At 32.6% G+C, this 16,641-nt stretch overlaps 1 protein-coding gene across 1 annotated transcript in view; it reads left to right on the top strand.

The window, feature by feature from the left end:
* LOC118064750 (Bardet-Biedl syndrome 2 protein homolog) overlaps positions 1-16,641 on the top strand; it is a 100,827-nt gene that overhangs the window by 37,231 nt on the left and 46,955 nt on the right. The window contains exons 4-7 of the mRNA XM_035079591.1: positions 662-844; positions 909-1,131; positions 1,229-1,608; positions 1,946-2,050. Coding sequence (XP_034935482.1) covers positions 662-844; positions 909-1,131; positions 1,229-1,608; positions 1,946-2,050 — 891 coding nt within the window. The remainder of the gene's footprint in view (positions 1-661; positions 845-908; positions 1,132-1,228; positions 1,609-1,945; positions 2,051-16,641) is intronic.

The following is a 16,641-nucleotide window of genomic DNA, read 5'->3' as shown; positions in this document are numbered from 1 at the left end:
AGTAATGATCCTATCCGTTAACCTACAGGCTACGGGTGTTCTGCAGATTGCAGGCCTGCCGACCCAGACCCTCAGGTACCTGATTACCTCTGGGTACTTTCTTTTGTTTTTAATTTTCGGATCATTTGAAATCAACCTTCCTATAATTCGCTGTATATTCTCGGCAACGTTGCCAGATTTACTTGCAGAATATTTCTTTCGAGTCCGATTGTTACAAACATGCATAATGAAATGGTTTACAACAAATTAACGAAACGATAAAATCATTTTATTTTATACTGAGTCATGGAAAGTGGTTGGTTTGTAAATTTCAACTAAATATATTGGATCATCTTTCGAGTAGAGTATACAAAAAATCAACAAAAAGCATAGTTTTAACTTAGTTGCTATCTTTTGTATGTTAAAACGATGATTTTTAAAATTGAATAAATTTTGAATGAAACGGCCAATAATTATGAAAAAATTGAATTGGATGAAACAAGTATTATATTTTAAGCTATGAAATTTTTGAACCAAAATCTTTTTTTTCTAACTGTGTCTACTTCTTTAAGTAGGCAGACGAGCTATTAAGTGTTATATCATTGAAATTAAGATAAATAGATTCATAATAGAAAGTAATATCGAGATACAGTATGTAAACCTATTTTCAATGATTTGATAGATTTTGTTTGGAAGTGATGATTTTGGTATAAAAGTACTGAAAAAAGATACCATTCTATGGGAAACTAAAGAAACAGCTCCTGTTACATTTTTAACTAAACTTATCAGCAGTCAATTTGCTTATATTGTGGAAAATGGAACGATCGGAATATATGATGGAGTTCGAAGGCTTTGGAGGATTAAGGTAAAATAACTTCTTTTTTAAATTGTACAGTTAAAAATAACTATAACATTTACTCTATTACCAGTCTAAGCACAAAGCTGTATCAATAAGAAGCTATGACATCGATGGTGATGGGATTCCGGAACTTCTCACTGGCTGGAGTTCAGGAAAAATTGATGCAAGGTCCTGTGCAAGCGGTGATGTTATCTTTAAAATACAGATGAATGCTGGAATTGCTGGAATTATTGAAGCTGACTATCGGCGAATTGGAAAATCAGATTTAATAGTTGTCTCAACTATCGGTGAAGGTAATTTAAGCAAATATGAGTAATTTTTGGGTTTTTTCTTCCTGAATAACGAAGAAAATAATGATTCTTATATCTAAACAATATACTTATTATCTAGTACGTGGTTATTCATCAGGACTACCAGTAAAAACATTGGAGTCTAGTGACATAATAAAAGAGCTACTAATACGAAAACAAACTCTTAGCACCAAAATAAGGCAACAAACAACTAATTCGGAAAAAACAGTAGAATCTAAATTGGCTATTAATATATATTTGAATAATGGAGCTGTAAAAATTGCACTTGCATCGGGTCCTGGATTATTTATTTACTGTGCGGTCGTATTCGCTGAAGGTGTTTTTAGTGGTGAAACGTTGGTTGTCCACCCACTAACACATACTGATGAACTTGAGATCGAGTTGAGACCTCTGGACAATTCAACGATCGATATGCATATGAAGATTCTTGTCGGTGCAAAAAACAGTCATATATTACAGGTAAAAGTATTTCTGATTTTATTCAGTTGAAAAAAAAATTAAATATCATCAGAAGCATTGTTAATTTTCAATAAAATACTTTTAAACATCTGTATTTGGTTTCAAGACACTGTGAATTTTAATATGACCTATGCTGCAATGGACGGCAATGAGATTCTAATGATCGAACATGTCGAATACTCCGATTTAAAAATATCTCTTATGAAAATATTCTACCTATAATAGATCTTTATTTATTAAAAAATTAATTACCAGTAGTACATATAGATAATTAGTAAATTACTCCGATATAATTCAGTTAGATTATATTTACATTTAAACAGCGGTTTCTTTCTAGGTATTCGAAACGGTTCGCCACTTACCTCAATTTTGTATGTATGAATTAATACCTCGACCGGATCATATTTCTGGGAATTTGAATGATAGTGGTGTAATATTTGAGGTAACTTTCTTATAATTTATACTATAATTTGTTCCTAGTGTTTATTACAACATTTAAACTGCAATTCTGAAATTTAAGTAACATTAAGGTGTTTCTAACCCATAACAAATGTCTGCAAAAAATTTAATTGTAATGTACGATGTTCTTAAGATAAATGCAACTTATTTTAAAGGAAGAACGATAGGTTTCTTACCTGTGATAGGTAAATAGCCTTTAGCACTTATTCCAGAAATGGGTTTCTACATTTAGTGATTATTAATTTTAGGTTGTAAAAGGGACGGCAGAGGTAGCAGATAGATAGATAGATAGTAGAATTTATTGTTTAGACAATTAAACAAAAAGTTACATGAGACAGTAACATAGTTATAGATACAGACTATAAACAACTATATAATAAGACAGTAGTACAGAAATTATTAACTATCCTGTGACACCATTGTAATGGATTGTGCAGGATCTTACGGCCTGAAATGAATGGTTAATAAATGTAGAATATTCATTTCTAGAATAAGTGACTTAGAGATTATTTAAGTGACTTGTCACTTACTCTCTATGCTCGATCTTGCTCTACATTTTGCACAATTCTATCACAAAATATATGCTATCCCGGATTTTTTGTAGAGAATTTGTTTCTCTACAAAAAAAACGTACAGTAGGACTCCTCGGCAATCGAGGAACCTAGAATCTCATTCCTTTCTGTGGGCGGAGAATTACCACCACTCTATTCACTTCCTCGTTTTTTCAGCTAATTGCTCATGCGCTAAAAATGTAACAGAAAAATTGGAGACCCATATGGCTCCATTGTCTGTGATCTACATATTAAATTTCATGTAATTTATATTTGATTAATTTTGGTATACATAGTGTCTAATAAATACTAATAATTAATTTATTTCAATTGAACAGTCATTGTAAACAGTCAGAATGTAGTATTGTTCTTTGTAATATAGATAATTGAACTCGTTTGACAATGTACAATCGACTCTAATGTAGCCAGCGATGTGGGAATGTTAAATTAGGTATTGAACAAAAGATGTTCGGTACGATAGTCTTCAGAGACTCCCCTCGAGATTCTGTGATGCATGCAAACCTACTCATCTAAAGGGTGGTAAAACGCGGAATAATTTCATCCACAATTACAATAACTTTGTCTTCATTCTCGTGCAGTTACAATGAAAGGGGATTATTCCCTACCAATTAAGATATCTTTAAACTTGTTCTAGTAAGGAGCAATAGAATTAAAAAATTATGGCTCGTCTTGAAGAGACTATTGATCACAACGTGGCTCACCGAGCGTTGTTTCTCGTTGTTGTTGAGGTTCCTTAGAGCTGTCACCCTTGACTCTGGTAGCTTCCCTTTGGACTTATGCAGACTCGGGATATTCTCGTTGCCCCTGGGTCACCTCCCTGCGGTGATTTTCTCCACCGGGTCGGTCTGTATCCCTATCCAAGGAGGACTCACGGTCTTCTTGACGCGCCCCCCTGGTCGCCTTTTTATTTCACTGCCTCTTTGGAACACCAGATGTTCCCAGTCGTCTAGTGTGCCTTTATCCGCTCATGTATACTAGATGGTGGTTGGCAAAGTAGTAGGTTTAGCTGGAACTGTCAGGATATGTTCCCAAGTACAGGTGTACGAGAATGTTGTTACGAACTTGGATGGACGGAGGGCACCACCTTCCTACGAAGGGACATATCTTTTCCTTCGTCGTGTCACAATAAAATGTTGTCTCGTAAAGTGAATAACCTTGGAAGAAAATGCGACGTAGTGCCTCTAAACATAAAAAAGAAAGCTTTGGCAGAAATCGATAAAGAGACTCCTCTGAATGTGATTGTTGAAGAATTAGATGTTCATTAAACAACTATTAAATTGTAGTAAAAGAAGAAAGATATAATAATGAAGTAGAATAATTAATTTGAGTTGGGTTATATGAAAAATCGAATACGTTTGAACTAAGAGACTACGTATAACGTCAAAAGAGCGGTGTGAATTTGGTTTCATCGAAAACGTACTTCTGATGTTCCTATTACTGGACCAATGATTCAGGCCCAAGCATTAAAATTTCATAAAAATTTGTATGGTTGGTTGGTTTACAGCCGCTTGAGCTCCCTCACCGTGTCGCACCTCTTTCTTTCTTGCTCGTAGACTTCGATTTCGCTCACATTCTCAATGCTCACATTGAGTAATGCTCAGAGATTTCTCTTTATAAAAATCTTTTCCGAAGGGTTGTAAAATTCTTTTTATTTTTTGAAAAAAAAAAAAAAAATATTTTTTTTTGGTCAAGTTGAATTTTTAAAAATAAATTTACTTGAGTAGATAGAATAATTATTTTCTTCAAGAAGAAAATTCTAAAAGAATTGTTTCTCTTGAATAAGTATAAATTGAAGGAAAATTTTATCGAGGTTACTTGAAATTTCAAACTTATAGTTCTTATAACTATGCATCAGTTATTACAAATATTCCTTTGTTAAAGAAATTTTTTTTTATCTGATCAATTTAACATAATGATTTTCATGATAAGTATGAAAATGAAAGTAGGTATTAATTTCGGCCTCAAATTAAAGCTTATTTTCTGCTGCAATGCGCAGAGTACAAATCCTACGAGGTTATATTGCTACAACGTTAAAAAAGAAAATCACGAATGATTCATTCTCGATTTAATTTGCGATAATTAAACTTAGTTTGCGCAATTTTTGTATCGTTTTCGTACCTAAAAAACATATTTCAAGTGACAAAATTCGATAATTACGAAGAAATTAGAAATGTACGATTTTATATGGTCTTTGTTGGAATTAAGTCCTAAACTATCTAACAGATGGCAGCATCATGTTATCCATTGACCTCAGTTTTCTATACGATAGTAGCAGCATAAGGGCTTTTACATCCTGAGCCATCATAAAATAAACTTATTATAATTATCAGTTTTTTTTTTGTATTTTAGAGCTTAGAACTCTTCCCTAAGGAGTATTATTCAGCAGTACAATGAAAAATAAAATAACATCTACAATATTCCTTATACTTATTATTATACAAACACTAATATTATACATTAATATCAATTGTACGACTATGATACTTCGCTTCTTTTCGTAAAGCGGACAGTACCACAGGACATGGTTGGGGTCCTGTGTGTGAAAGCCACAACTACAACGAGACAAATTCACAATATTGGATCTAAAAAGAGAGTCTTCCAGACTGTAGTGGTTGAATCTTAATCTGTTGATGGTGACGATAATTTTACCGTTCAATTTTTTTTTAGAGAACCAAGGTTTTCAAAGTATTTTTAGAAATACACTTTACCTTTTGTCGCTCCTAGGTCACTTAGTAATTCGAGCGTGTAAACAAAAGAAATATAAGGGTGCAAAGTTTATGAAAAAAATTTGCAAAAAAAGACGCTCCAGATACTATAAAAATCGAAAAATTTATTTTTCTTCCTTAAATTTTAATTGGAAAATATTCAGAAAACGATTCTGAACATTCCAGAATTTTTCCAGATTTTGTCAGATGTTGGAAATATTTTTTTTCCAAGTGTCAATTAAGAAGTCGCTCAACGGCATAATCTGCCGGAGCGCCCAAGATGCTCGACTTTCAAGGCGCTTTTGCAGCGCTGAACATTTTCACCCGTCTACGCCAAAAGTATTCTATTATTTTAGCATCTTGATACTAAGAACAAGTTTACAAAAATAAGTTGATACATTTACATGCTGTATTTATAAACATATTCATTAAATTAGAAATTCATACACTTTTAACTCCGATCGTATCTACAAATCTTCCTTAAATTCATGAATAATATTTTTCGGGGAACAAATCTTTCAAAAGTAACAAAGGATAACAATTGCGTTGTTAGGAAATGTAATTCAATAATTGACTGCTTGAGTAAGGGCTATATATAAACAGAATAGATTTCCAACAAGTCAATTCAGCTACAGAAATCATTCAATACAAATCTAAGTGTACACAATTGAGTGGAACTGAAGAACATTGAGTAGAAAAATTGTTGAGTAAAGTGAATATGGATAACATCGCCAGTACTGAAAACAATACTCAAAAACCCATACAGAAAAGTACAGAATTAGACACATCAAAAAAATACAAAGTGACAAAGTTAAAGATAGTGAACTACTGGTGTAAAATCATTTTAACTTTGGATGATGAATACAATGTTTCTTTGCCACCGCGGCATTTTGAAGATGATATTTTCTTTGAGATTATACTGGAGTTCATATAGGAAAATAAATTGGCACTGCAATACTTTGGTGGAGACTGCAATGATTTCGAATTCTTCTTCACCAGAAAACATGAGGACAACAACTCAGATGATTCCACAAAACAAGTCAATTAATTCAACAAAATCACACTCAATTATATCAATACAATACGATCACATCTATGTCAATGATTCTGAAATAAATGAATTTTTTTAATTTAAATATTTTCTAACATTTACTCACAGCACCCTCTAACAAATGACAAAAGCAATTGCTTAGTGATCGATAATCATTAGCGACCGAAGTTTATAAAAATTTAAATTTTTTCCCCGCCAAATCAGCGCCATCTAGTGGAAAGGATCAGTAACAATTACGGTATAAGATCGATAACAATTACTGGCAAAAGAAATCTTTGAAATTTTTACCCACCACAACAGCAGCTCCGCTTAGATCGGTAACAGTTGTCGACAGCAGATTAGTACAACGCCATCTAGCCGGAAAATCGACAACTACATCTGCAGTCACTGAGTTGCCGACTCCGGTAGTAAATTACCGACATTGCCGGTAATAGTAGAGTGATCTAGAACCCTTCCTCCATACCTATCCACTCTTAGTACCTCTATATCTTTTTTTAGATTGATTTTCATCATACTTGTGCAATTCATTTTTCACTTGTAAAATATTACTTCTTCATTTTTTTATTAATGATATTGTTTGTTTCGCAACTCTTTATTCTTCAGCTAATTTTATTCCTGATTCACCAGCTTTAACTCTTTTTAGATTTTACATAGTTCAGATAAACTCAAACTTTTTCTAACCTACAAGAACCAAATTTTCCATTAAATTTAATGAGCTATAACCTCTTATTATAATTATCAATACAATTAGTAATGTAATTGTAATACTTATATGCTTATTAGAATTCTCGTTCATTGTTAATTCATTTCTTTATGAATAATTTCAAATTAATAATATTGTAGACCATATACACTATGTACTTTCTTAGGGGGGCTGCTAGCAATTTATAGAAGTTCCTATATGACAATAAAGAGGACACTAGTGTGCCTAAGCAGGAGTGAGGATAGAGGAGAAGTCCATAATAGCACATATTGATCTGCCTGAGTGATTAATTCTAACGAGATTCGACTGTATCAATTCTTGACACGGATTTAGCATTCTTCGAGTGTTGATAACTGATGATAAATGGACTCCCTCGGTCATAGTTGAAGTACACGGTTGTGTTTGTTTCCGTTTACTGAGTTCTGAAATAATATTCGTTCTTGAAATTATTTTACGTGCATACTCAATAGAGCCTCACGCAACCTACGACTCTGGTTTTAAAAGTGCAAAATATCTGTGTTTGTCTGCACTTCTTTGGTGGTGTTTTTTTTCTATCTATATTTTTGAAATAAATTACAAAAAATTATATAGAGAAGCTTTAAAATATAATTGAACAATGGTAATATGCATAGATAGAGATAAATTAAATTTCAATTTCAATGATTTAAATAAAATAAGTGTAAGTTTTGTGAAGTGAAATGTGGCAACGTCTTAACGGAGTTTACAGCGTGCTCATTGATAATTGTTCGCAATGTCAAAATCTTCAGTTTACCGGTGGAATGGTAAAATTGTCAGCCATAAAGTTTATCTACAAAAATTGCAACAACGAGAACTAGAACTGAAAAGAAAAAGAGTGTCTGCAGAAAAACGTAAAATTGACGCGTGTGGAGCAAGTGACGATTTTGAAGAACCAGTGACCAGTAAAAGTGTCGCGGAGAAAAATGAAATACTCGATGGACGTCGTATTGTTGACTTACAATTTCTAGATCAACAATTATAGTGCATTTTATGCAAAGATGCATTATCTTTAGAGTATGTAGAATGTGAAAGAAGAATAGGACTCGCGTCAATTTTGATGGTTAGATGTCATAAATGTCTGCTGATCAATGAAGTTTCACCTGATAAACAAAAATCTTCAGTAGACAGGCGGTCTCTTCGTCATCACGTCAATTATAAAACAGTAATTGGTACATTTATTTTTTTTTCATTTATCCATCATTCAGTCAATGAATACATACTATTTAGCTAATTTACTTCTGATCTCAATTTGAATTTCTTGCAGGTGCATTACACGGTGAATTAAGTTAGACTCATCTTCAAAAATTATTCATATGTATGAACATACCGTGTTTCGATTTTAGAACATACAAAAAGTATGAAAATGAAGTGGGTTTAGCAGCAGAAGATGTTGCTAAAGAAAGTTGCCAAAAAGCCGCAAAATTGGAAAAAGAGAAAACTATAGAGCAATCTAAAACTTTACGAACTCAATTGTAAATACGTCACTCACTTCTATTATTTTATTTTAATTTCAATAAATCTGTTATAGCCAGATAGAGATAAGAATATTAGGGATTTTAAAATTAATTGTACAGTACTTAATCAATTTTTATTTATTAATAATTAATAAAATTTCCGAAAAAATTTTTATGGATCAGCGAAAAGTACGAAACCGTATGTAGCTGAAAAACTTGTAGTTGACAGCGATGTGCTTCGAGCTGAGAATATGGAAGTTGGAGTATTGGTTGGTGATGATGATAGCTCGACAATCGCTGCATGCAGAGCTGCAGCAAATCATGCTATTATCAAACAATCCGACACGAACCATACATCAGGAGAAGTGAAAAAAAAATTATATAATATCAAATATATCAAATATAAAAGCACAAAATGAAGGCAATAGCTCAGCTTTATCTAAAGCAACTAAAAGTATACCCTATCATGCTTTTAATGATCATTCCAAATGTGGTACCTGGGGTGGTTATAAGACAGATCCGGAAAATTATGTGCATAAGGTTATCCCAGGAGGTTTTGAAGATCAAATATTATTAAACGAACTAGAAAGTATATTTGATAAATTAGCAGCGAATGCACAAAAATTTTGCAATGGTGCATCCAATAATGCCAATGAGAGTCTAAATGCTATGATCGCTAGCAAAGCTCCAAAATCAAGATGTTATAGCAGAACTGCATCTGCTGATTATCGTTTTGCATGCTACGGCATAAGAAAGACAATTAAGAAGAAGTTACATATAAGAGCAATTGTTCATTATTGACGGAATCTGCGGTACCAGAAAATAAAGCAAATTTTGAAGACGATAATTGTGAAATTCTAATCATTATTCTGGATTTGGAAACTTCTGGGTTTGAAGCTGATTGCGATATTCTTCAAATTGCTGCTAAATTTCGTGCGAATACTTTTTCAACCTACATCAATCCAGTCCAACAAATTCCTACAAAAACAACTGAAGCCCATGGACTGATAAATTCTTCTGGTGAACTCTTTCATAATGAAAAAACAGTATCATCCGTACATCTTCGATGAGCTTTAAATAATTTATTGGAATAGTTGAAATCATTGAAAAAAACAATGTTGTATCACTACACACAATTTAGCCTTTGATGGGCCTAGGTTGTTCCGAGCTCTTGCTAAGAATGAATTAATAAGTGAGTTTTCGGCGGTAATTTATGGTTTTGTTGACACGTTGCAAGTGATCAGAAAAGTTACAGGTAAAAAAGTAAAGGTTCATGCACAATAGTAGGATTGGCTGACTCATTGAATATTGCTAGAGCTGGAGCACATAATGCAATTCTTGAAAAAATTTTGAAGAAATTGAGCATAACCAACATCACTTTGTTGGAATCTGCAATGCCGTTTGTAGACCAATTCAAATCTTAGGAATCATTGGCAGTTGCGAAAAAAAATTCGGCCAGTCTATTATGCATGCAACATGATGTTGGTTTATCGATTTTACAAAAATTCGCTCGAGTCGGAATCAGCATAGATATTTTAAGGAGCAAACACGATGCAACTTTGCGAATTTATAAATTTTTCTAGTTATTTTTTTACTAATATTCTTTTGCTTTAATACCCTTGATACCACGATTTCCATATAACTACGTGTAAATTTATTAGAAATAAATACTGTGATAACTTTTCAACAATTTAGTGAAATGACTTGAAATTTGTTGTAAGACTTTGAGAAACTTGTTGGAGTTACCTCTATTATTTTTAATAAATTCTAGCTATTTCTACAAACATACAAAACATCCTTAATTTCTATCTGTTGTTCTTTCTCTTTGTTCGCTTTTTTTAAAAACAAACGACATCATAGAGGTTTTTTTCTTTTGTTTATTACAATATTAACAGATGAATGGTTTCTTAAAAAAGATGTGACGTCAGAAATTTACTGCGTTAAAAAAAATTAAATAAAATACATTTGTAAAGTTTTATTAATCAGTTTGAAACCCTTAAACTGGCAACATCAAATCTACATAATGGATATCTTTGTTGATATTCAAGGATTGAGGGCTCCTCCGAATCAATTTGTTGTGAAAGAATTTGCAGTGATTTATATCAAAGAAAACATACAACATCATATGTGTTTGTTTTTTAAACCACCGTTTAATTGAAAATTCTTACCGTAAAAATTTCAGTTAATTAATCAGTGGTATACACGTAATCATCATGGACTTATATGGGATTCAGGTGATATGATGTATAAAGAAATGTCTAGTGTTATCATTAAAGTGATAGAAAAAGCTAATTTTATCTATGTAAAAGGAGAAGAAAAGAAGGAATGCCTACATCAATTTATCCATAATCGACAAACAGTAATTAATCTGGAAGATTTGCAATGTCCATCACTAGACTTTATTCCAGATTCTCCAAGTTGGGTACATGCTTTTTCACGTCATGGACCAAGTCGTACTACAAATTGTGCATTAGAAAATGTACAAAAAATTGAAATGTGGTTTGAATCGAACTTAATTGATAAATTGCAACCAGTGTTGAAAAAACTCTGTACAAATTTCAACTTCGATTGTTTATCGTTAGAGTGAATCCATATGTTGCCTGAAAAATTTCTAATACTTTTCGTAAAAGAAATCGAAGATAAGAAAATCAAACATAAAAATATAAAAATAAATTAAATAGCTTTTAATCCAGTTCTCAAAGTTACTACACGAATAAATGTATTATTTAAAAATTCTTCAATAAATGTATTAAATTTGATATTAGATTTGATTTGATTTAAACTACATGTGTGTTCATTTTTTCTTGAGTTATTTATTCATTAGTTCAATTCTATTTAATTAAAACTCATTTTTTAATCAAATTTTTTTCCCACCGCCAAAAAATTCCTCATGAATTGAAATTAAAATCAGGTAATCGAACACCACTATCAGCCAGTTTGCTTAGTCCAGATAGACTGTTTGTATTTAGTTTATATATGACCAATCACATTTTCGAATTTCTTGGCGCTAGATTTTATCTTAAGGGACTTCAACTTAAATTTCTACTTGAAACCCTCTAGCGGCAACTATTTGTACGATCTTTAGTCAATATTTTTGTCTTTTAGTAGTTAGAAAACAAAATATCGATAGATCTGCCCTCTAGTAACTAGAGTTCAAGATATCGATCTATTTTTAAATGCTACTTTTGAAATCAGCCTTCGATCTTTTTTATGAAAGTATTATGTTAATAATTAAATAAAAATTCAATCGTTACGTAATAATATTAACCAAAACCTAATTAAATAAGACGTATAATTGAATAATGATTATATTTAAAATAATTTTGATTGTAAAAGGAATAAAAAAATTGGAAATAATATAAAATTTATTATTTAATGTGTCTGTTTTGAATGAAATAATGATTAAAGTTCAGAATTATGTTAGTTGTAAAGAAATTCAGACTAATAATTTTAGTTATTTAATTTAATATCGATTAAATAACTATTTACTTTTAAATATTTGATTTAAGTTTCTATAATCCGTACAAAAAATTATTCATATGTAAGCAGATTTTTAAATCACCCATGAAAAAATGGTTGAACAAGCAGCTCAACCACGTGCGTTTTGAGAGATGGAATATAATAGAGTCCATGGTAGTAAAATAAAGATGCGACACCAGCGCTGTGTTACGCCAATACACGTGCGCTTTGTTTTGATGCTTGTGCCCTAACAGGCCCAAATACAAATGAAGATAGAACGTAATATAGTGTACCCTGTTTTGACAAAGACAAAACACAAATTTTCATATAACGTCTTTCTGCTTCACATAGTGCATATGTTTCAGTGATTTCTAATTTTTCAAAACTGCTCAAAAGTTGATTGATTACTTTTTAATAGTTGAGTAAAGATAAAAACAATTGTATTTTATATATAAAAATAAGTCATAAGTGAACAGTGTTCAAAATAATTATTTCAACATTCAAATAGTTTGCTTGTTATTTCAATGTACGTAAAGCATCTTCAAATTTTTTTCATAATTTATTATTTTATAATGAAAATAAAAAATAAAGAATAAATTAATTAATGAAAACCATTGAATTATTTCAGATGTATTTATTTGAACTTGAGATGAAAGTGATTATTTCCACAGAGTGGCAGGAGCTAACAAATAACAATCATTTAGTAAATCAATTGTTCTCGGCTATGAAGTTTTGGTGTCAACTAACAGGAAGTTTAAAGAACTTTCTTTTCACAAGTCAAAATATCTTGGTTACCCTGATTATTGATCCCAATAATAATATTTGGACATTTATCAGAATAATAGACATTCAATATGACGATATCTTTATAGAAATGGTTGATTCTTGCAAAATTATTAACAATGAAATTACAGTTGATAGCATTGAAAGGTATAGTTAAAATTGTATATTAGTTCAGGTTAATCATAAAAAGAAAAATAATTTTCTTGCATATAAATAATCCCTTAACATAAAAAATATTATTAACAAAAGTATTTCATTTCTGTTTTAGCACGTATATCCAGCCATAGAGCTTTTTTTATATTGTAGATATACCAAATAAATGGCAAAATGTCTATGAAATCGAAGATAGAATCAAATATGCTGTGAAGATATATGGATCTCAAATGAGAGATCACACTCATTTTTTCTGTATATATAATACACCATGTAAACTTCTCTTTGATGACATAGAACAAACTTATGTATTTCTCCCTGTAGAAGACAATAATTTACATCAAAATGATATTTTAATATTTTTTAATGATGACGTAGACAGTGGACTAGCAAGTGACGATTCGATAGTAGTAAACATCGATGAAAATGACGATGATGACGATGACATTGATAATAATAATCTTGGAGAGAATGAAATCGACAATAATTTTGAAGAGAATGAAAGTGACAATGTTCTGACTTGGAGGGGCCCAAGTCAGTTAGTCAGAAATATTCAAACATTGTTAATGCCGGACTTGTCCACCGGCGCGTCAGTCAACTCACTGGACCAATCATCGGGAAGTATTTCCCTCATGGCCCAGAAGGCAACTCTACGGCCCTAGTGACGCCAACAAGCACGCGGTCGAGCACTTGTGGCGTCAGTTAGCTCCAGGCAAATCACGCGGTCAGCTCTGTATCAGTTTTCGCAGTCAAATCGTAGTTTTTTGCAGTCAGCTCACTCGTTGTACAATAAAGTACGGTCAAATAGACTCAGACAGCTCTCACGAAGAAACGTGAATCATCAAATTGTTCTCATCAGTGCAAGTGGTCCAGTATATTCAGTTTGTAGTGTCTTTGGGCGCGAAGCTGAACTGGCGTCGACGCCATAGTGCCTCACGGACATTCACCTATACATCGCTCCCCCGAATAACTCTGGTGTATACTGTGAATGTTGCTATTCACTGTTTTTTGAGACTCTGTTATTTGGTGACAAAATAACCATCAGACAACTCAGAAGTGTATGAACAATTAATGTACAGTCAATTCACCTACACTCAGTGATTAAGAATTTCTATTGTTTAAGTTAAGTGTTATTGTTGAATAAAAACTATAAAACTCAAGCAGTCTGTGTTAATAAACTATATTTTTTGGAACCTTCTAGCATCCAACCTTTTGTTCTTATTCTGCTTGTAATTATTACAGTCCACTAGGTTTCAGTTTGCTCATGCGGCCGACTCGATGTCAGAACAGACAATAATGTTGAAGAAAATGATAATGAAAGTGTATATTTTGATATTGACGAGGATGATGATGATAATTTTTATAAATATTTTGATGACGATGATAAGGATGTGGATGACAATGAAGCTAATAAGAAAAATGATTGTGTTTTATAAGTAAATTGTGCTTTGTCATTTTTCTGTTCAATTATCATTTTTTTTTCATAAAATATAAATTTAAGTTTATATGTAAGTTTAGTTCATCGTTTAGATGTACATTATATGCTTTCTTTTCACATATTACTATAAGATACTTATGCTGATCTGGAATGTACACTTGAACCAGATAACAATAAACAGAAACATATTCCATGCAGTGTAGCTTTTTATGTACATTGCTCATTTGATAATTCTAAATCTCAAACTTTTCTACGACGTGGTGATGATTGTATTAATTGGTTTATCTTAGAATTAAAGAAACTATCCGAACAGATAAAAGTGTTCTAGTTGTGGCTTAATTTGTAGCTTTCAATTGATGGTACTTTGACTTTAGACATGTTGAACAATCTGCTACATATTTTCTGACGATCTCGGTAAGCCCTGGGAAAAAGTAATGTTCCCTGACTCTGGCTTCTGTTTTGGCAGTTCCCATATGACCTGAGATTTTATGATTGTGAAAAGTGTATAAGATTTTGTGAATTGACTTTTCATCGGGAGGTACTTGTTTCTAATAATTTTCCTCGACTGGAGCGGTCAAATCGCCCACATAAAAGAATAGTTCTTCATCAGCTATTTTCCATGAAGGATACTTTGCTGGGTATTTCTTGACTTGTTTATATTTGTGTTGGTACCAAAGGTCGTAAAGTATCCTAGATTTTTCTTGAACCTGATATTGACTTCTAATATGAGGATTTTTAAGATCTTGTTTTACTGACATAGCGTAAGAAAAATCTGGAAGGTCTTCGTAGACTATCCGTGGTGGTGATGTACGTTTACTTGATTCGTTTATGTCTTCAAAAGCTCTTGACAAAGTGTCAGGGGCTTCATTAGCTGTACCTTTGTAATGGACTAGTCTTATTCAAACACTGATAATAGTAATGCCCATCTAGCTAGACGACCTTTAAGCGTGGTAGCGATCATCAATGATGTTGAAGCTGCATGATCCGTGAAGGCTGAGAATGGTACTTCGTCTAGAAAGTGTCGAAGTTTATTTACAGCTCATACGACTGCTAGACATTCTTTCTCAGATGTATGGTAGTTCTTTTCTGCCGGTAGGAATGGTCTAGAAACACAGGTGATCAGATATTCGATATCCTTCGTCTTATCATATTGGACCAGTATGGCTCCAATTCCAGTGTCACTTGCGTCTGTATATAACCTGAATGGTAACTTGGGATCAGCTGGAAATAGAGTCGGAGCATTTATCAATGCTTGTTTTAGGTTTTCAAATGCTTTTTGAGCTTCTTCCGACCATACCCAAGGAGTTTTTGGACTACTCAATTTATTCAGAGGACTCTGAATGTCAGCGACAATTTTCAAGTGTCGATGATACCAATTAACCATACCTAAGAATCTGCGTAGTTGTTTCTTAGTAGTAAGTACAGGATAATCAATGATGGGTTGGATCATTTTCTTTTTAATGTGGACTCCATCTTTGTCGACTACGAATCCGAGATGTTCAATTTGATTTTTACATAAATGACATTTTTCTACATTTAATTCGAATCCTTGCTCTTTTAAGACTGAGATGAGTGTACGTAATAGGACTGCATGATCTTCTAAAGTTTGACTAACGACTACCCAGTCGTCTAAGCATACGAAGATGTGATCTTCGACTGACAATCCTATGTTCATTCCTCATAATTTCTGTTGGACTAGTTCTCGCGTGATGTCTGCGAGTCTTGAGGAAGTTGATGGGGCTCTAGTTAAGCCAAATGGCATACGCACCCATTTATACTGGCCACGGCCTTCAACATGAAAAGCAGTGTAATCTTGGCTTGCCTGCTCTATTTTAATGTGATGGTCTGCCCAACTTCTGGAGTACTCGAAGCATGTTGGATAATGGATAACCAGACTTGTATGTCCTGGCGTTCAGACCTCTGTAATTGACGCATAGTCTCCAACTACCGTCTTCCTTTTTGACTAGCAATGGATCACTGCTCCAGGTGCTATTGCAGCGAATGATATAACCTTTTTTAACTAGTTCATCCACTAGATCTTGCAAGACTTTTATCATAACTTTACTTCTTTTAAAAGGCTTTTGTCTATAAGGTTCGATGTTTGGTTTAATATGGATTCGATGTTTCACCAATTTGCACAATCCTTTGACTACACCAGTCTTTGTGCTTTCAATCTGTTGGTAGATCTCTGATGCGACTTGTTGTGGATCAAAATTATCATAACTTGAATTATTACCA

The sequence above is a fragment of the Chelonus insularis genome, unplaced genomic scaffold, assembly GCF_013357705.1.
Source record: "Chelonus insularis isolate UGA/USDA-ARS -01 unplaced genomic scaffold, ASM1335770v1 contig_24_pilon, whole genome shotgun sequence".
NCBI lineage: Eukaryota > Metazoa > Arthropoda > Insecta > Hymenoptera > Braconidae > Chelonus > Chelonus insularis.
The sequence above is the reverse complement of the archived record's forward strand: the minus strand, read 5'-3'. Positions and strand labels throughout refer to the sequence as shown.